At 36.1% G+C, this 24,550-nt stretch overlaps 1 protein-coding gene across 2 annotated transcripts in view; it reads left to right on the top strand.

The window, feature by feature from the left end:
* The first annotated feature begins 5,382 nt into the window (after nt 1-5,382).
* The window catches only part of LOC115212081 (beta-lactamase domain-containing protein 2-like), a 43,732-nt gene continuing 24,564 nt past the window's right edge, over nt 5,383-24,550 (top strand). Inside the window, exons 1-2 of one of the 2 annotated variants that reach the window (XM_036503182.1) lie at nt 5,383-5,719; nt 5,878-6,113. In XM_036503182.1, the coding sequence (XP_036359075.1) occupies nt 5,968-6,113 (146 nt within the window). In that variant the 5' untranslated portion in view covers nt 5,383-5,719; nt 5,878-5,967. The remainder of the gene's footprint in view (nt 5,720-5,877; nt 6,114-24,550) is intronic. The other variant, XM_029780906.2, reaches the window with a different exon arrangement.

The following is a 24,550-nucleotide window of genomic DNA, read 5'->3' as shown; positions in this document are numbered from 1 at the left end:
TTTTTTTTCTCTGCCTCAGTAAAGCTGGACTCAAGAGTCATCTTCGTAGTCATAAAACGAGACAGATGAGTGACAACCTGGCCACTGGTGGTGGTGTAACACACCATACTAATCATATCTGTCGGGCATGTGGAAGAGAGTGTAATTCGGCAGGAGAACTTAAACGACATGCAAAGGTACATGAAGCCCAGTTACAACTACAGCCGGCTTTTTACCGGTAAAGGTTTTAGTTGCCAATTCTGTACAAGACATTGTAGATCTTTAGCTGGGCTAAAAAGTCACATTCGATCACAGCACCAGTAACAGTTAAGCTAAGTGCAATGGCCATACTCGATAACGAGGGAGCAGCCATAATGTATGTATGTATGTATGTATGTATTTATGCGTGTATGTATGCGTGTATATATGCATGAATGCATGTATGTATGTGTGTATATATGCATGAATGCATGTATGTATGTGTGTATATATGCATGAATGCATGTATGTATGTATGTATGTATGTATTTATGCATGCATGTATGTATGCATGCATGTATGTATGCATGCATGTATGTATGTATGCATGAATGTATGCATGTATGTATGCATGTATGTATGCATGAATGTATGCATGTATGCATGTATGCATGTATGCATGTATGTATGTATGTGTATGTATATATGTATGTATCCGTTTGCGTGATGGATATACGTGCGTGCATGGATATACGTGTATGTGTGTGTGTGTGTGTGTGTGTTTATTCATCTATGTATCTGCCCATGTATATATATGTGTGCAAACACAAAGTTCAGTGTGTATGTGGATCTGTACGTTTTGACTAACGTGTGTGTACAAATGCATCGTGGTAATGCTGTCTTTCGGAATCGATAAATTAAGTACCAGTTATGCACTGGGGTCGATGTAATCGACTTAATCCGTTTGTCTGTCCTTGTTTGATCTCTCTGTGTTTAGCCCCTTGTGGGTAGTAAAGAAATAGGTATTTTGTCTGCCGTTACGTTCTGAGTTCAAATTCCGCCGAGGTTGACTTTGCCTTTCATCCTTTCGGGGTCGATAAATTAAGTACCAGTTATGCACTGGAGTCGATATATAATCGACTTCACCCGTTTGTCTGTCCTTGTTTGTCCCTTTTGTGTTTAGCCCCTTGTGGGTAGTAAAGAAATAGGTATTTTGTCTGCCGTTACGTTCTGAGTTCAAATTCCGCCGAGGTTGACTTTGCCTTTCATCCTTTCGGGGTCGATAAATTAAGTACCAGTTATGCACTGGGGTCGATGTAATCGACTTAATCCGTTTGTCTGTCCTTGTTTGATCTCTCTGTGTTTAGCCCCTTGTGGGTAGTAAAGAAATCGGTAATGCTGCGAGCGCGCTCGCTTGCTGCAATGGGTTTCGTTAAACCTTGTGGTGTCCGACCAGTTGTTGTGATACAAAAAAAAAAAGTCCTTCACGAATGGTTTCAATACAGTTCTAACAGAAAGATTTGGAAGAATCAGAAGAAGGTTCTCCGGGAATTTTCTTTCCATGTAAATAAATTTTTTTTCTTCTTTTTATTTGTTTCAGTCATTTGACTGTGGCCATGCTGGAGCACCGCCTTTAGTCGAGCAGATCGACCCGACCCCAGGACTTATTCTTTGTAAGCCTAGTACTTATTCTATCGGGGTCTCTTGCCGAACCGCTATGTTACGGGGACGTAAACACACCAGCATCGGTTGTCAAGCGATGTTGGGGGGACAAACACACATACACACAAACACAGACACACACACACAAACACACACATACACATATATATATATACGATGGGCTTCTTTCAGTTTCCGTCTATTAAATCCACTCACAAGGCTTTGGTCGGCCCGAGGCTATAACAGAAGACACTTAACCAAGATGCCACGCAGTGGGATCGAACCCAGAACCATGTGGTTGGTAAGCAAGCTACTTACCACACAGCCACTCCTTGTTATTTAAGAATTTGCCTGCAAAATCCAATAAAATGAAAATGCTTAAACATACATACATATATATATATATATAATATATATATATATATATATATATATATATATATATATATATATATATATATCAACTACAGGCTTCGCTTCCAGATTTTTTGGCAAATTCATCTTAGTTTAATTAGTGGTTTATAATTGGAATTTCTTAATTAGCCTAACTGTTCAAGATTATACTTGAGGCAGTTTAATTACATGTCTAAATGTCCACATATCTTTTACTTGGTTCAGTCATTATATTGCAACCATTCTGGAGCACTACCTTCAAGAGATTTTGTCGAAAAAAATCGACCGCAGTACACATTTTAAAAAAGCCTGGTACTTATTCTGTCGGTCTCTTTTTTTGTCAAACCGTTAAATTCGGGGACGTAAACACACCAACACCGGTTGTCAGTCGGTGGTAGGGGACAATATATATATTGCACAAATGAAGACACATTCAATAGGAATACAAGATACAAAATGGCTGCCGTTAGTAAGGAGAGACACACATATAAGAAAAGAAAGCAAAGGACTACTGATGAGGTCACAGAAGTGTGACGAAAGAACTCTGGCCGAAATAAGATTAAGATTAATGTAAAAAATAAATAACACTGAAGCAAAGTAACACCAAATATATAGTGCGTGTGTTTTTATTGGCTAAACTGGCAAAATGACCATTCCTAAATACAACAATATCTGTTTCAACACACGATGTCACATCAAGAATCTTGCAAAATGAATATATAAACGTAATATATATATTCTTTTTATTCTGTTATTCTATTACTTGTTTCAGGCATTTGACTGCGGCCATGCTTGAGTATGCCCTGTAGTCGAACATATGGACTCCAGGACTTATTCTTTGTAAGCCCAATACTTATTCTATAAGTCCCTTTTGCTGAACCGTTAATTTACGGGGACGTAACTACACCAACATTGGCTGTCAAGCGATGGTGGGGAGGGGGACAAACACAGACATACACACAAATATATATATATGTATGTGTGTGTGTATGTGTGTGTATTTTCCTAAGCTACCACGGAGTGGTAATGAACACGGAACCATGTGCTTTTGAAGCAAGCTTCTTACCACACAGCCATATACATAATATATACGACGGGCTTCTCTCGGCCCGAGGCTATAGAAGACTTTTGTCAAGGTGCCATGCACTGGGACCGAACCTCGAACCATGTGGTTTGGTAAGCAAGCTACTTTATTTTATATCTTTTGCCATAAAGGCAGTACACAGATTAGGTAGCTTTGCGGGCTGGACAAGACATTAATGAGGCGAATGATAATAATACAAGATGATCAAGATGGGAGAAGACAGAAAGCGCCCGCCGACCCTTTGCTTCTCTAAAACATTATTCGTTAAAAACAACATATATAGAGGTATTAAACCTCTTACAAATATATACAAAAAGTAGGCACCGCCGAAGGCAACGCACAGTGGTATTGAACCTGAATCCATGTGGTTACAAAGCGAGCTTTTTAATCACACGGCCATACCTTCGCCTAACAACTACTGAGCAACGGATCTGTACTTTCTGACGTTGTGTGTAACTTCATTTATATTCAGTCTCAGACAGGACCGGCCCAAGGTACTGGCAACTCGGGCAGTCGCCCAAGGCGCCATGTACTAGGGGGCGCCAAAGAAGGCGTGACAAAGACAAAGAAATGTTCACATCCGTCAGCTTGTACATGCCAAAGTTCAGCTTGCCCCGAGCGCCAGCAACCCTAGGGCCGGCCCTGCATACATACATACATACATACATACATACATACATACATACATACATAAATACCCTGTTGTTGATGCTGAAATTCCAATGAAGAAGCTTTGGATCTAGTCTAGAAACCGGTTCTTTCTCTATTGGCAAGAAATCTTGAAATAAACTAAATAATGACAAACATATATTCGTGCACGCATACACACACACACACACACATACATACACACATACATACACACATACATACACACATACATACCTACCTACCTACCTACCAACTATTTACCTATGAGGTAAGATATGAGTCAGACACCATACAATGCAAAAAGACTGCGCTAATAATAAACATAAAAAGTCACAATGATATTGCAATACTTACTCACCCATAATATAAAAGAATATTGTCGAACTATCCCTTTAAAAATTTGTTAGCATAAAAAATACGAGACATAATTATCTGCGACCAGGGTCGGCCCTAGGGTTGCTGGTGCCCCGGGTAATCTGAACTTTGGTGTGTACAAGCTGACGGTCGTGGAAATTTCCTTGTTTTTATTTTACGCCCTCTTTGGCGCACCGGGCGAATACTCGAGTTGCCGGTACCCTTTTTTTGTCTTTTCTACTTTAGGCACAAGGCTCGAAAATTTTGGGGAGTGGGGCCAGTCTATTAGATCAACCTCAGTACTCAACTGGTACTTAATTTATCGACCCCGAGAGGATGAAAGGAAAAGTCGACCTCGGCGGAATTTGAACTCAGAACATAAAGAAAGACGAGTTGCCGGTACCTTGAGCCGGCACTGTATGCATTCGTGTGTGTGTGTATGTATGTATGTATGTATGTACGTGTGTGTATGTATGTATGCGTGAATATATGCATGCGTGTATGTATGCCTGAATATATGCATGCGTGTATGTATGTATGTATATATGTATTATGTATGTATGTATGTATGTCCACCTCTTCTATTTTTAATTATTTCTAGTTTTCCTTATAAGGAATAAATTAGTTTCCAATGGCGACACGAAGTTCCATCGTTGGAACGTCGATAACAAAAGCAACGTCGCATTTTGAAGTTATGAAGAGACTTACATGTAGGTACGCGTCTATGGCTGGCTGACTGACTGTCTGTCTGTCTGTCTATTTGGCTGGCTGGCTGGCTGGATGCATGCATGCCGACCACAGCCTTGTGAGTGGATTACATAGACGGAAACTGAAAGAGACCCTTCGTATATAGATGTATATATATCTATGTGTGTGTTTTGTTGTGTCTGTGTTTGTCCGCCACCACCGCTTAACAACCGGTGTTGGTTTGCTTACATCCCTGCAAGTTAGCGGTTTCGGTAAAGTAAAGCGGGAACAACAGAATGAATACCATGTAAAAATAAATAATTTTTTTCTACTCTAGGCACAAGGCCCGAAATTTTGTGGGAGGGGTGGGGGCCCCAGTCGATTAGATCGAACCATGTACGCAACTGGTACTTAATTTATCAACACCGAACGGATGAGATGCAAAGACGACCTCGGTCGGAATTTGAAAAGCTAAAACAAAATAATGAATAAAAAAAAATAATATAAATAATAAATACTGGGGGTGATTTGCTCGACCAAAATCCCTGAAAGGTGGTGCTCCAGCATGGCTGCAGTCGAAGAGTAAAAGAGTTATAATGGTAGAGATTATTGAAAGAAGATAAAAAACGAGAAATTTACAGAATATATATCTATACCGGACTAATGAGAAATTTGCAGACACCCCCCCACCGAATGCATTATAGCATAAGATTCTGTACCTGTGTCCCCCCTTAAAGGTAAAACTAAAACTGACGGCCCTCAGCTCCTAGCTTCAGAAACTGGGGTTTCACAAAATCTGTACGGACACGACTCGTTCTTAAAAGCCTGTATGTAACCAGTGAAGGCTCTACTATAAAAATGAATAGAATTAATAAATAGCAGCAAGCGATGTTGATGTTTTGAAGAGCCGAAGCCGAACGGGATGAAATCGTAAGTATAAAGTGTAAATTTCTAAGTCAGTAAATCCGAACAAATGAGGTTAACCGTTTATATAATATGCAAGGTCTGACCTGAAATACATGTTGAGAAATGTTCCTATTTTGACTATTTTCTTTCCTTCGTATTTTTTTCTTTTTTTTTTATTATAGGTAGACCGGATTTCAAGCAGAGCAAAAGCCTATATTTACTTACATTCGTGCGCCAGGAACATTCAAATGAAAATATTATCTAAGTGAATCATGAAGTTTCCCGTCAACGGAGCGTTTTTCTTTGCCATCATAGCTATTTATTGGTATTATTTTGAATTTTGTCGGTACCAGGATCTACCTCAGTTTATGGGCGGTTACGTGGACCCGCGATTTAAGCTAGTCGGAGAAACGTTTAGGTAGGTGCCAACTTTGAAAGCTAATTGAAAGTTGTCTATCTTTAAATTTTTCTCTCTCTCTCTTTCTCCATATATATGTGTGTGTGTATATGTATATATATATATATGTGCGTGAGTGTATATACGTGTGCGTGAGTATGTTTGTATAAATGTGTATATGAATATACCTGTATATGTGTATACAAGTATAAGTGTGTATATATATATAAGCGTGTGTATATATATAAGCGTGTGTATATATATAAGCGTGTGTATATATATAAGCGTGTGTGTATATATATATAAGCGTGTGTGTATATATATATAAGCGTGTGTGTATATATATATAAGCGTGTGTGAATATATATATAAGCGTGTATGTATATATATATATATATATATAAGCATGTGTGTATATATATAAGCATGTGTGTATATATATAAGCATGTGTGTATATATATAAGCATGTGTGTATATATATAAGCGTGTGTGTGTATATATATAAGCATGTGTGTATATATATAAGCGTGTGTGTATATATATAAGCGTGTGTGTATATATATAAGCGTGTGTGTATATATATATAAGCGTGTGTGTGTGTATATATATATAAGCGTGTGTGTATATATATATAAGCGTGTGTGTATATATATATATAATCGTGTGTGTATATATATATATAATCGTGTGTGTATATATATATATAAGCGTGTGTATATATATATATAAGTGTGTGTATATATATATAAGCGTGTGTGTATATATATATAAGCGTGTGTATATATATATATATGTGTTTGTATATATGTGTGTGTATATATATCTGTTTGTTTTGTACACCACCTGTCTTCGTCTTTTGTTTTTTCGTAAACTCTCCCTATAATAAATATATATATAATATATATATATATATATATATATTATATATATATAAGCATGTGTGTATATATATAAGCATGTGTGTATATATATAGCATGTGTGTATATATATAAGCATGTGTGTATATATATAGCGTGTGGTGTATATATATAAGCATGTGTGTATATATATAAGCGTGTGTGTATATATAAGCGTGTGTGTATATATATAGCGTGTGTGTATATATATATAAGCGTGTGTGTGTATATATATAATAAGCGTGTGTGTATGTGTATATATATATAAGCGTGTGTGTATATATATATATAAGCGTGTGTGTGTATATATATATATATAATCGTGTGTGTATATATATATATAAGCGTGTGTATATATATATAAGTGTGTGTATATATATATAAGCGTGTGTGTATATATATATAAGCGTGTGTATATATATATATATATGTGTTTGTATATATGTGTGTGTATATATATCTGTTTGTTTTGTACACCACCTGTCTTCGTCTTTTGTTTTTTCGTAAACTCTCCCTATAATAAATATATATATATATATATATATATATATATATATAATATATATATATAATGTGTGTGTATGTATATATATATATGTATAGACTTCATTTTGCCTATTTTTTGTTGCGTAAAATTCTAGTATTATTTACAAACAGTAAACAGAGATGGCCAAGTTGATAAAACCATCGAGTATCTTAGCCGAGCGGTTAGCGGTTCGTTTCTTATCAACAGCAGTCTGTAATCAATATCCCCTACCCCAAAAATCCTCGCTCAAAAGACATGTTGCCACCGCGAAAACTGACAACATTTTAATGCGGTGGGCGCTAGGTTCGACTCTCGCTGAACGATACGACCCACCAGCGGCCCGAATTGTCAAGTCCAGACCCTATTAGAGTATCCGTTGGGTATATAAAAATTCATCAAGTGCAAAACACTGCTTTACGTTCATCTCTCTCTATATAAACGGCAGTTTGTCTGTGCGTGTTTCTGTGTGTCTGTTTTCTTGTACTCTCACCCTGACCACGGCTTTCAACCGATTCTGATGAAACTTGACACACACATAGCCCAATGTCATAATTCAAAACTAACGCAGCGAAAATTTTGAAAAGTTCCCCCAGTTCTGAAAAAAATCGATAAATTCGACATGGGGTCGAGAATCAGAAACACAAACCGCAAACTGTCTAGGGGACGCAACTCCACCTTTTTTAACTAAAAAAAAAATTTACCATCATTTTTTTTCCATCTTTTTGCTATTTTTTGGCTATAACTCTCTAAAAATGCTTTATAGTTATTTCCCTTACAAACCTGAGCAACGCCGGGCGATACTGCTAGTATATATATATATATATATTATATATATATATATATATATAATAGACAACTTAAAATGCTACGCGCCACTAAGGTGTTTACCACGGGCTCTATCGCTAATAAAAGCATTAAAATGAATATATATATATCTTTATATATAAAAATGAAGTTGTGTGTCTGTCTCCTACGATTTAGATTCCTAACTACTCCCACATTTTGCGGTGCAGTTTAACCAAAACCGGGTATCTTATAGTCGTGATTCATATCGAGCCCTTCTGGGTATTAGCGCGCGTCTACGATGAGTCTACGATTTTTAAAAAGATTACCATCATTTTTTTCCATTTTAATGCATTTTTTCGCTATTATATAAGGGAAGTAACTCTCTAAAAATGTCTACGATGAGTCAACGATTTAAAAAACAATTACCATCATTTTTTTTCCATTTTTAATGCATTTTTTTTTTTGCTATTTTTTGGCTATAACTCTCTAAAAATGCTTATATAGTTATTTCCCTTACAAACCCGAGCAACGCCGGGCGATACTGCTAGTTTATATATAAACCAGAAAATAAAAGTACCGAAGGCCAATTTAATCGCTAACATCTCACCTCTTCCCCCAAAAATTTTCTGGCCTAGTGCCTGCGATAGAAATTATATTTTAAGTGGTATGTTGTGTCAGTCAGTGTATGTAATGCCTACATATACAACATACTTCTGACTTACTTATCTCTGCTTAACAACATAATCAACTTATGCAAGAAAACAGCTTTCTGTTCAGTCAGTGGGTTTTTGTGATACTTGACGATGCCGTAAATATTTTTATGAATACTGTATCATCAAGAGGGCGCCCGACTTGACTATCTGCACCGGTACCTACAGCTACCGCTTATAATACACTGTTTTGTTCTCTCAAATACGCTATTTTTAATGTTTTTTTTTTTGTTTTTTTCTTGAAAAGTAAAGAATCTTGGAAAATGCTATAACTGATATTCTCTCGATGAATACCTATTTCTTTACTGCCCACAAGGGGCTGAACACAGAGGGGACAAACAAGGACAGACAAATGGATTAAGTCGATTACATCGACCACAGTGCGTAACTGGTACTTAATTTATCGACCTCGGAAGGATGAAAGGCAAAGTCGACCTCGGCGGAATTTGAACTCAGAACGTAGCGGCAGACGAAATACCCATTTCTTTACTACACACAAGGGATTAAACATAGAGGCGACAAACGGATTAAGTCGATTACATCGACCCCAGTGCGTAACTGGTACTTAATTTATCGACCCCGGAAGGATGAAAGGCAAAGTCGATCTCGGCGGAATTTGAACTCAGAACGCAGCGGCGGACGAAATATCTATTTCTTTACTACCCACAAGGGGCTAAACACAAAAGGGACAAACAAGGACAGACAAACGGGTGAAGTCGATTATATATCGACTCCAGTGCATAACTGGTACTTAATTTATCGACCCCGGAAGGATGAAAGGCAAAGTCGACTGCAGCGGAATTTGAACTCAGAACGCAGCGGCGGACGAAATACCACAAAGCATTTCGCCCGGTGTGTTAACGTTTCTGCCAGCTCGCCGCCTTATCTCTCGATGATTATCACCGGGTGTAGTAACCAAGGTGAGTGGGGCCCGGAGGAGGATTCCACGCGTGTTGGCTCACCTAAGATAATCATGTAAAGTAATCGAAAACGACCTACGATTAACACAATAGTAACAAGCATTATGCGCAAATATTTAGGCCGTGCAAAAATATTTTGTTTTAGTCAGACCATCGAAGCGGATACTTCATGGCAATTACTTAGATAAATCATTCTCGCGTTCAAATCGCGGTGCCGGTGGAGATGGTGGCGATGGTGGAGATGGTGGCGATGGCGGTGGTAGTGGAGATGGTGGCGATGGCGGTGGTAGTGGTGATGGTGATGGTGGTGGTGGTAGTGGAGATGGTGGCGATGGCGGTGGTAGTGGAGATGGTGGCGATGGCGGTGGTAGTGGAGATGGTGGCGATGGCGGTGGTAGTGGTGATGGTGATGGTGGTGGTGGTAGTGGAGATGGTGGCGATGGCGGTGGTAGTGGAGATGGTGGCGATGGCGGTGGTAGTGGAGATGGTGGCGATGGCGGCGGCAGTGGAGATGGTGACGGTGACGATGGCGGTGGTAGTGGAGATGGTGGCGATGGCGGTGGTAGTGGAGATGGTGGCGATGGCGGCGGTAGTGGAGATGGTGGCGATGGCGGTGGTAGTGGTGGAGATGGTGGCGATGGCGGTGGTAGTGGAGATGGTGGCGATGGCGGTGGTAGTGGAGATGGTGGCGATGGCGGCGGTAGTGGAGATGGTGGCGATGGCGGTGGTAGTGGTGGAGATGGTGGCGATGGCGGTGGTAGTGGAGATGGTGGCGATGGCGGTGGTAGTGGTGGAGATGGTGGCGATGGCGGTGGTAGTGGAGATGGTGGCGATGGCGGCGGTAGTGGAGATGGTGGCGATGGCGGTGGTAGTGGTGGAGATGGCGGTGGTAGTGGAGATGGTGGCGATGGCGGTGGTAGTGGAGATGGTGGCGATGGCGGCGGTAGTGGAGATGGTGGCGATGGCGGTGGTAGTGGTGGAGATGGTGGCGATGGCGGTGGTAGTGGAGATGGTGGCGATGGCGGTGGTAGTGGTGGAGATGGTGGCGATGGCGGTGGTGGTGGAGATGGTGGCGATGGCGGTGGTAGTGGAGATGGTGGCGATGGCGGCGGTAGTGGAGATGGTGGCGATGGCGGTGGTAGTGGTGGAGATGGTGGCGATGGCGGTGGTAGTGGAGATGGTGCGATGGCGGTGGTAGTGGAGATGGTGGCGATGGCGGCGGTAGTGGAGATGGTGGCGATGGCGGCGGGCGGTAGTGGAGATGGTGGCGATGGCGGTGGTAGTGGTGGAGATGGTGGCGATGGCGGTGGTAGTGGAGATGGTGGCGATGGCGGTGGTAGTGTGGATGGTGGCGATGGCGGTGGTAGTGGTGGAGATGGTGGCGATGGCGGTGGTAGTGGAGATGGTGGCGATGGCGGTGGTAGTGGTGGAGATGGTGGCGATGGCGGTGGTAGTGGAGATGGTGGCGATGGCGGTGGTAGTGGAGATGGTGACGATGGCGGTGGTAGTGGTGGAGATGGTGGCGATGGCGGTGGTAGTGGAGATGGTGGCGATGGCGGTGGTAGTGGAGATGGTGACGATGGCGGTGGTAGTGGTGGAGATGGTGGCGATGGCGGTGGTAGTGGAGATGGTGGCGATGGCGGTGGTAGTGGAGATGGTGGCGATGGCGGTGGTAGTGGAGATGGTGGCGATGGCGGTGGTAGTGGTGGAGATGGTGGTGATGGCGGTGGTAGTGGAGATGGTGGCGATGGCGGTGGTAGTGGAGATGGTGACGATGGCGGTGGTAGTGGAGATGGTGGCGATGGTGGCGATGGAGGAACAACAATGTTGTTGTTATCGTTGGGTGTTTGTTATTATTATTATTGTTGATGTTTAGAACAGGTTTCTCAAAATAGTTTCAAAGCAAGTCTAAACCAAAATAAATAAATGATGGGGGCTCTGCGAGATTAAAGTGTCTTTTGATAATAAAAAAGATTCGTTTTATAAAACAAACGCTATTCATAATTTTCAAAATAAGCGCTTTATACACACAGACACACACACACATATACATACATTACATATATATATACATATATATATATATATATATATATATATAATGATAAATCTCAGAGCGAGTTATAAACTACAGTAGCATCCACCCTTAGGGGTTAGCCATATTCAAATGGCAAATATGCGTCACTATATATATATATATATATATTATATATATATATATAACAATATATGAAAGTGGTATATAATATATACACACATTTTTTTACACACACACTTAAATATATTTATATATATATATATATATATATATTATATATATATATATATATATATATATCAAGGGCAAGCAACGGATTGCTTAGCCACATACCGAAAAATTAGAAATAGCAGTCAAAGACCGCTTATTTCTATTTTCTACAAATATAACTCTCTCTCTATATATATATATATATATTGTTATATTTCGGAATGGTCATATTGCCAGTTTAGCCAATAAAAACACACGCACTATATATTTGGTGTTATTTTGCTTCAGTGATATTTAGTTTTTTACATTAATCTTAATCTTATTTCGGCCAAAGTTCTTTCGTCACACTCCTGTGACCGCATCAGTGGTCCTTTGTTTTCTTCTCACTTACTTGTATCTCTCCTTACTAACCGTCAGCCATTTTGTATTTCTATTGTATGTCTTCATTTGCGCATGCTTATATCTCTATGTGCGTCTATGTTTATTTAGTGTGTGGGGGGGGATGCCTGTAATATTTGTATCTTCTGGTTATATACATTCTTGTAATTTGTATTTTGTTTTTGTTGTTGTTGCTTTTGTTCTAATTTTGTTCATGTGTTTACATCCACCCATTATTATCATTACATATGCTTGTATGTATGTATAACAACAATATTAGTAATAATAATAATAAATCTAATCGAAAAAAAAAAAAATATATACATATACATATATATATATACATACATATACATATACATACATATATACACACATACATACACATATAGATATTCATTTCTATTTCTTTAATTACCTGTGTATTTATTATGTTTGCAGGATCCACTATTGTCATATGTTGTGGTGTGCGCTATTGCTCCATTCTAGTTTTCTATTCAGGCTAGGTTTATTTTCTATTATATGTGTAGCTTCTGTAATTTGTCTAATTGTTGCATCTGTTCTATGTGTGGACAATATCTTAATCTCTATGTTATTGATTGATCCCCGTGTTCTTGTTCGGCGTGTTGGTACAGAATCGATGAGCTTTTACCTTCCTTGAGTTGTCTCCAATGTTCATTCACCCGCTCACCAATGCTTTTTGCAGTTTCCCCTACGTATGTTACTGTCTTGTTACTGCATCGTCCCTCTATACATCTTATACTATAGACCACATTTCTGGCTTTACAGTTCGTTTGTGGGCTAAATCTACATACAGTGCAATAGTTATCCGTACAGAGAGTTCTACTAAAAGGATAGCTTCTACCAATTATAGATCTGATAGGGTTGCCTGGCTTTTCAACAACCTTAATTCTTAGTTTAAGTTTATCTAGGGTCCTTCTAAAGCGGTACGCTAGTTCACCTCCAGGGGTGGTGTCAACGAACATGACACTCTGGTATTTATGGCTATCATATACTTCCTCTCAATGATCATACTCCCTATAATCAGGATGTCACCTGATGTGTGTGACAGCACAGAAGATCTCCTAAGCAGGATCAATGACTGTAACAAAACTTGTGACTTGACAGGATGTATAGTAGGTAGCATGGATGTGGTATCCCTATACCCATCGATTGACGTAGATTTTGCAGTGGGGAAGTGCGTGGAGATGATCAACGAGAGCCAGGTGGAGTTCTGTAATGTCGACACAGAAGAACTGGGCCTCCTACTTAGACTGACATATAATAGTGAATACTTAGATAAACATAATCTTAGTAGTTTCTGCCCCAGTAGATGTTTAAGAGGTAGACCGCCTACAATTACTTCTATGGCTAGGAAGACACATATAGAAAGATGGCGCGGATGGACCAGAGCCATACGGAGCCCCGCAAATGTCCATCAGGTAAAGAAAATGATCGCACATGCACTAGGAGCTAGTATAAGAGTTACCCTAAAAGGCCACACATTTAAATTTAATAATAAAATATATGCCCAGGACGAGGGGGCAGCCATCGGTGTTAGTATCGCTGGTGATGTGGCCAACCTCTTCATGGTATGGTGGGACAGAAGGCTTAAAGAATGCCTACTGCAGAAATCCATACTCGTAAACATGTACTCTCGCTATGTTGATGATATCAATATAGTAGTAAAGGCACCCCCACAAGAAAGTACTGTTGATATAGTAATAGAAACTAATACTATGGAGAGCATCCAGCAAATAGCTAACTCCATCCCCCAGAGTATTAAGGTCACAATAGACTACCCCACTAAACACCCCAACCATAGACTACCAGTACTAGACACTGAACTCTGGCTAGAAATTGTGAAAAATAAAACCCAAATCCTTCATTCATACTATGCAAAACCTATGGCCTCAAATACCTGATCCACCGGAACTCAGCCATTGCGGGCAATGCCAAATTCAATATTTTGATGGCAGACCTCGTCAGAATAATGAGAAATGTGTCACGCATGTGCGAGCCTACAGAATTAAAGAGACACATACAGTATTTCATTCACTGCATGCAGTTCTCAGGTTACAGCCATAAAGAAAGGATCAGGGTATACAAAGGAGCCATGAAGAAATTTGATAATATATTATGTAATGATAGGAATGGGATTTGCCCACTCTATAGGAACAAGTCATGGAACACTATAGAAAGGACAAAAAAGAAAATAGGGAAGGCCAACTCTTGGTATGATAGCCATAAATACCAGAGTGTCATGTTCGTTGACACCACCCCTGGAGGTGAACTAGCGTACCGCTTTAGAAGACCCTAGATAAACTTAAACTAAGAATTAAGGTTGTTGAAAAGCCAGGCAACCCTATCAGATCTATAATTGGTAGAAGCTATCCTTTTAGTAGAACTCTCTGTACGGATAACTATTGCACTGTATGTAGATTTAGCCCACAAACGAACTGTAAAGCCAGAAATGTGGTCTATAGTATAAGATGTATAGAGGGACGATGCAGTAACAAGACAGTAACATACGTAGGGGAAACTGCAAAAAGCATTGGTGAGCGGGTGAATGAACATTGGAGACAACTCAAGGAAGGTAAAAGCTCATCGATTCTGTACCAACACGCCGAACAAGAACACGGGGGATCAATCAATAACATAGAGATTAAGATATTGTCCACACATAGAACAGATGCAACAATTAGACAAATTACAGAAGCTACACATATAATAGAAAATAAACCTAGCCTGAATAGAAAACTAGAATGGAGCAATAGCGCACACCACAACATATGACAATAGTGGATCCTGCAAACATAATAAATACACAGGTAATTAAAGAAATAGAAATGAATATCTATATGTGTATGTATGTGTGTATATATGTATGTATATGTATATGTATGTATATATATATATATGTATATATTTTTTTTTTTTTCGATTAGATTTATTATTATTATTTCTAATATTGTTGTTATACATACATACAAGCATATGTAATGATAATAATGGGTGGATGTAAACACATGAACAAAATTAGAACAAAAGCAACAACAACAAAAACAAAATACAAATTACAAGAATGTATATAACCAGAAGATACAAATATTACAGGCATCCCCCCCCACACACTAAATAAACATAGACGCACATAGAGATATAAGCATGCGCAAATGAAGACATACAATAGAAATACAAAATGGCTGACGGTTAGTAAGGAGAGACCCAAGTAAGTGAGAAGAAAACAAGGACCACTGATGCGGTCACAGGAGTGTGACGAAAGAACTTTGGCCGAAATAAGATTAAGATAATGTAAAAAATAAATATCACTGAAGCAAAATAACACCAAATATATAGTGCGTGTGTTTTTATTGGCTAAACTGGCAATATGACCATTCCGAAATATAACAATATCTGTTTCACACACACGACTTCACATAAAAATCTTGCACAACAAATATTTAAACGTATATATATATACACACACACACACACACACACACCACACACACACACACACACACACACAACACACACACCCACACATATATATATATATATAATATATATATATATATATATATATATATATATATTTATTATATGTAGAAAAATACAAACTGGAACAAGAACGTAAAACATTTAGAAGACGATACAAAAAACACGGACGCGACATTCGAAGCCTTCAATCTTCAGTCAAGAACCGGATCATCGTAGCAATTTCGGCTATATACAATATGCATATTATATATATGTATAATTATATGCGTGTAAATAAGTGCTTATATATGCACATATATATATATATATATTATTTATATTATTATATGATCGAACGCCACGCATCCTTTTCCAAGTTTTATCCATCTATCTACCTATCTGTCTGTCTGTCTATCTATATACAGGTATGTTGGTGCAAACAAGAAAAAGAGAACCCAAAATATGAGTATATGTATATTTTTATTAATATTTAGAAGTAACAGAGTGACTCAAGGTCCGAGAGTGTCGTGCGTTGGCACTTACCACGCTGTTACTTCTGCTAAATATGAATAAAATTATACATGTATATTTCGTATTTGCATTGGGTTTGCAAGATTCCTTATGTGAATTCGTGTGCTGAAGCATGTTTTATTGTGTCTGGGGAGAGTCATTCTCTTTTACTGCCTTATTACTTAACACACACACCGGTTCGATTTCCACTCATTATTTACTTACTCTTTTACTTGTTTCAGTCATTTGACTGTGGCCATGCTGGAGCACCACCTTTAGTCGAGCAAATCGACCCCGGGACTTATTCTATCGGTCTCTTTTGCCGAACCGCTAACTTACGGGGATGCAAACACACCAGTATCGGTTGTCAACCGATGTTGGGGGGAAAAACACAGACACACAAACACATACACACACATACAAATATATACATATATACGACGAGCTTCTTTCAGTTTCCGTCTACCAAATCCACTCACAAGGCTTTGGTCGGCCCGAGGCTATAGTAGAAGACACTTCGCCCAAGGTGCTGCTAGGTAGTGGGACTGAACCCTGAACCATGTGGTTGGTAACCAAGCTACTTACCACACAGCCACTCCAACGCCTATATTTACTTATTTACTTTTTACTAAAATTTTCGTTGCCGTCTTGCAAATTAACAAGGTTGCAAGGCGCAATGACTGGATATCGAACCGGTGAACGTGTTAAGTAATCTCTCTATATATAAACGGCAGTTTGTCTGTGCGTGTTTCTGTGTGTCTGTTTGCTTGTACTCTCACCCTGACCACGGCTTTCAACCGATTCTGATGAAACTTGACACACACATAGCCCAATGTCATAATTCAAAACTAACGCAGCCAAAATTTTGAAAAGTTCCCCCAGTTCACAAAAGAATCGATAAATTCGACATGGGGTCGAGAATCAGAAACACAAACCGGAAACTGTCTAGGGGACGCAACTCCACCTTTTTTAACTAAAAAAAAAATTTACCATCATTTTTTTCCATTTTTTTGCTATTTTTTGGCTATAACTCTCTAAAAAGGCTTTATAGTTATTTCCCTTACAAACCTGAGCAACGCCGGGCGATACTGCTAGTAAGGCACTAAAATAGAATTACCCCCCCCCCGACAAATAATATATGTGCATATATACACATAAATGTGTATATATTTATGTGCATATACGAGGAGATGCTGAAATGTTCCTGGCTTTGAGCAACAGAAAATACAGGACGATCAGTTAAGTGTGATTTTAGTCAACATATTCCCTTCGCAGATTGACACGGTACAGTGGTCCTTAAGTTATGTTAAGGGCTGCAAAAGAGCTTGCAAGGATTATTGCGGCACCGTTAAAGGCTGGAACTTTTCAGTACCCACACGTATGTATACACATATTCTATAGATGTATATATGCATATGCATATATATGTATGTATATGCATATATATGTATGTATATACATATGCATATATATGTATGTATATACATATGCATATATATGTATGTATACATATGGATATGTATGTATACATATGGATATGTATGTATACATATGGATATGTATGTATACATGTGGATATGTATGTATACATGTGGATATGTATGTATACATGTGGATATGTATGTATACATGTGGATATGTATGTATACATGTGGATATGTATGTATACATGTGGATATGTATGTATACATGTGGATATATATGTATACATATGGATATATATGTATACATATGGATATATATGTATACATATGCATATATATATATATATATATGTCTACATACGCATATATATATGTATACATATGCTTATATATGTATGTATACATATGCATATATATGTATATACACATAGGTAAGTATATGTATATATACAGATACATATACATGTGTATATATATATGCACACATATACATGTATATATACATATACATATATATGAGTATATATACATGTATATATACATATTTATGAATGTATACATATCTATACACACACACACACACATATATATATAACATGTATATATACATATGCATGTATATGTATATATACATATATATACATATACATGTATATAGACAAATATATACATATATATACATATATATACATATACATGTATATATACATATATATATATACATATATATGTGTATATATATATATATATATACATGTATATATACAAATATATACATATATATATATATATATATATATGTATATGTATATATATATACATTTGCATGCATATATACAAATATACATATACATATGTATATATACATACACACATATACATGTATATATACAGATACATATGCATATACATGTGTATATATATATATACACATATACATGTATATATACATATACATGAATATATATATATACACGCACTTACACATGTATATATACATATATGTATATATATACATGTATATATACATATTTATGAATGTATACATATACGTGTATATACACATTTACATGTATATAAACATATACACATATATATATATACACATATATATATACACATACAAATATATGTATATAGACATATACATGCATATATACATTTACATGTATATATGCATGTACATATGCATATATATGTATATATATATACATATGTATATATACATATACATATGTATATATACATATATATATAACATGTATATATACATATGCATATATATATATATGTCTACATACGCATATATATATGTATACATACACATGTATATGTATTCATATACATGTATACGCATACATGTATATGTATATATAATGTATATGTACATATGTATATGTACATATGTATATATATATATGTATTTATACATGTATATATGTATATGTGTATCTACATGCATATATATATCCTCATGTATATATATTAATGTATATAGATATACATACATGTATGTATATATATATATATATATATATATATATGCATGTATATATGCATATATACATTTATATATATATATATGTATGTATACATATACATGTATATATACATGTCTATATACATATATATATATATATATATATATATGCATGTATATATGCATATATACATTATATATACATATACATGTATATAGACAAATATATACATATATATACATATATATACATATACATGTATATAGACAAATATATACATATATATGTGTATATATATATATATATACATGTATATATACAAATATATACATATATATATATATATATATATATGTATATGTATATATATATACATTTGCATGCATATATACAAATATACATATACATATGTATATATACATACACACATATACATGTATATATACAGATACATATGCATATACATGTGTATATATATATATACACATATACATGTATATATACATATACATGAATATATATATATACACGCACTTACACATGTATATATACATATATATGTATATATATACATGTATATATACATATTTATGAATGTATACATATACGTGTATATACACATTTACATGTATATAAACATATACACATATATATATATACACATATATATATACACATACAAATATATGTATATAGACATATACATGCATATATACATTTACATGTATATATGCATGTACATATGCATATATATGTATATATATATACATATGTATATATACATATACATATGTATATATACATATACATATACATGTATATATACATGCATATGTACATATGTATACATACACATGTATATGTATACATACACATGTATATGTATTCATATACATGTATACGCATACATGTATATGTATATATAAATGTATATGTACATATGTATATGTACATATGTATATATATATATGTATTTATACATGTATATATGTATATGTGTATCTACATGCATATATATATCCTCATGTATATATATTAATGTATATAGATATACATACATGTATGTATATATATATATATATATATATATATATGCATGTATATATGCATATATACATTTATATATATATATATATGTATGTATACATATACATGTATATATACATGTCTATATACATATATATATATATATATATATATATATGCATGTATATATGCATATATACATTTATATATATATATGTATGTATACATGTATATACATGTCTATATACATATATATATATATATTTGTGTGTGTGTATATATATATATGCATGTATATACATATATATATATGCATGTATATACATTTATATATGTATATATATATATGCATGTTATATACATATATATGTATATATATATACATGCATATATATGTATATACATACGTGCATATAAACATATATGTTTATATATACGTGCATATATACATATATGTTTATATATACATGTATATATAAATATATAGGTTTATATATACATGTATATATACATATATATATGTTTATATATACATGTATATATATACATATATATATATGTTATATATACATGTATATATATATATATATATATATGTATATATATACATATATATTATATATATATATATATGTTTATATATACATGTATATATATACATATATATGTTTATATATACATGTATATATATACATATATATGTTTATATATACATGTATATATATACATATATATGTTTATATATACATGTATATATACATATATATGTTTATATATACATGTATATATACATATATATGTTTATATATACATGTATATATACATATGTTTATATATACATGTATATATACATATGTTTATATATACATGTATATATACATATATATGTTTATATATACATGTATATATACATATATATGTTTATATATACATGTATATATACATGTATATATACATATACATGTATATATATACATGTATATATACATATACATGTATATATATACATGTATATATACATATACATGTATATATACATATACATGTATATATATACATGTGTATGAATACATATACATGTGTATGTATACATATGTATATATATTTGTGTGTGTATATATAAATGTATATATATATATATATATATATATATATATGTATATATACATACACGTGTATACATATATATTTATATGTATACATATATATGTTTATATAAATACATGTATACACACACACACGAAGAAAATACACGACGAATACCCAAACATAAACCTAGAAGTATATAGTAATGCTAGCGGATAGTATTGGGTAATTCTGAGGTTGGACGAACCTTATACTGTTTTCTGCCACCTTCCGAACAGAATATACCATATCCTTATATTCGGTGGGTTGATATCTAGGGATAAGATGGCGGCGAGCGGACAGAATCGATAGCGACATTTATTTTTGCTGTTTGCGTTTTGAGTTCAAATTCCGTCCAGATCGACGTCGCCGTTCATACTTTCGGGTTTGATAAAATTAAGTATCTGTTGAGCAGCGGGGCCGACGTAATCTACTTACCCACTTCCTAGAAATTTCTGGCCTTGTGCCACGATTTGAAATCATATTTTAAGAGAAGACGGCGGTGAGCTGGCAGAAGCGTTAGCACGCCGGGCGAAATGCTTAGCGGTTTTTCGTCTGCCGCTACGTTCTGAGTTCAAATTCCGCCGAGGTCGACTTTGCCTTTCATCCTTTCGGGGTCGATAAATTAAGTACCAGTTATGCACTGGGATCGATGTAATCGACCTAATCCGTTTGTCTGTTCTTGTTTGTCCCCTCTGTGTTTAGCCCCTGTGTTTAGCCCCTTGTGGGTAGTAAAGAAATAGGTATTTCGTTTGCCGTTACGTTCTGAGTTCAGATTCCGCCGAGGTCGACTTTGCCTTTCATCATTTCGGAGTCGATAAATTAAGTACCAGTTACGCACTGGGGTCAATGTAATCGACTTAATCCGTTTTGTCTGTCCTTGTTTGTCCCCTCTGTGTTTAGCCCCTTGTGGGTAGTAAAGAAATAGGTATTTCGTCTGTCGTTACGTTCTGAGTTCAAATTGCGCCAAGGTCGACTTCATCTTTCATCATTTCGGGGTCGATAAAATAAGTACCAGTTACGCATTGGGGTCGATATAATTGACTTAATCCGTTTGTCTGTTCTTGTTTGTCCTCTCTATGTTTAGCCCCTTGTGGGCAATAAAGAAATAAGAATTGTTAGCGCGTCCGACAAAACGCTTATCTGTATTTCTTCCGGTTTCTTACATTCTGAGTTCAAACTCCGACAAGCTCAACTTTGTTTTTTAATCCTTCCGGGGTCGATGAAATATGTTGCAGTCTAGCACTGGGGTCGATGTAATCGATTTGTTTTTCCCCCTATAATTTCAAGCCTTGTGCCTATAGTAGAAAGAATATTTTGGAGAAGAGTGTCGGTGGAGTGGTTAAAGCGACGATACATCACACAAAATATTTCTTCTGTAATTTGTTACATCGCTCTAAGTTCCGAGTTCAAATTACGCCTCTGCCGTGTTTGTCTTTCATTTTTCTGCGATCCTTTTGACGTTTGCAGTAAATGACATTTTGTTATTGGGGCATCCCATAAATAATGCGGTTTTATCAATTGCATGAATCAAAAGTCAGAGGGGGTCGGGATTAAACTACCTGCTGCAACTTGCTGTAAAAGCAGGTAGTAATTTTACCGTGTGCTTATTCTTGGTACAAGTTTTGAAGAGTGCAGTTCGATTTTAATAGTTAATTTTTTCAAATCTCTAATGGAAGTGACAAAGGAGCATATTTAACATATTTTGCTTTATGAGTTCAGTAAAGGCAACAATGCAATGGAAAGTGCGTGGAATATTAATGCAGTATATGGGGATCGGACAGTGTCAAAGTGTAAGCCAGTGTCAAAGGTAGTTCCAGAAATTCCGAGCCGGAAACTACAGCCTAGAAGACGAGCCTCGTCCAGGAAGATTTGTAGAGCTCGACGAGGACGTCCTGCAAACCCTAGTGGAACAAAATCCCATCGTAAATGTTGAGGAACTAGCAGAGAAGCTTAGATTTGGCCATTCAACCATTCATCGACAGCAGCGCTAGAAGAGAAACGAACTATCTTTGGTTTCGAGACGAAAATTGTTCTTCCATCAGGATAATGCTTGGCCACATACAGCGAGGATGACATTCCAAGGGCCGGAGCAGTTTGTTTGGGAAACGATACCCCACCGACCGTATTCGCCGGACATTACTCCATCTGATTATCATTTGTTTCGCAGTCTTCAAAATCATTTGGACGGACAAAATATGAATTCTGTAGACGAGATTAGAACAGTATCCGAGGAGTATTTTTCGTTAAGTACAGGTGAATTTTGGAAGAGGGCCCTTACAAGTCTACCAAATGGAGGAGCATTGTAGAAAATGGAAGAGAGTATATATATCTCTATATAAACGGCAGTTTGTCTGTCTGTGTGTCTGTCAGGTTGTACCCTCACCCTGACCACGGCTTTCAACCGATTCTGATGAAACTTGACACACACATAGCCCAATGTCATAATTCAAAACTAACGCAGCGAAAATTTTGAAAAGTTCCCCCAGTTTTGAAAGAAATCGATAAATTCGACATGGGGTCGAGAATCTCAGCTTTTTATATGCAACATTTTCTGTTGTAGTTTTCGCAACTTGCAATCGATTTTCACCAAACTCATGGTGAAGCTTAATGTTACCCTAAGAAACTTAATTCTGACGTTAGTTTTCCATGCAATACCTTACCATCAGAAAAAATCGATAAAATCATGCCATTTTGGGAAATCGCGTTTTCGCCCAAAGGGACAGCTAGGAACATCGTATACACAGAAGACATTGCAACCTACACATGCACCTTCGTTCCCTACAGGGAAAGGACTAGATTGGGATTAGTCGTTGCCTACTAGGGGCTCTTACATACCCGGGCAACGCCGGGCTATGCTGCTAGTTTTAGATTAAAATAGAACTTTGTCATAATTTTAAAATATAAAAGAAGCACAAAAAACACCGCATTATTTATGGAATG

This window comes from Octopus sinensis, linkage group LG5 (assembly GCF_006345805.1).
Source record: "Octopus sinensis linkage group LG5, ASM634580v1, whole genome shotgun sequence".
In the NCBI taxonomy this organism is placed as follows: Eukaryota; Metazoa; Mollusca; class Cephalopoda; order Octopoda; family Octopodidae; genus Octopus; species Octopus sinensis.
This window is presented reverse-complemented; position numbering and strand designations above follow the sequence as displayed.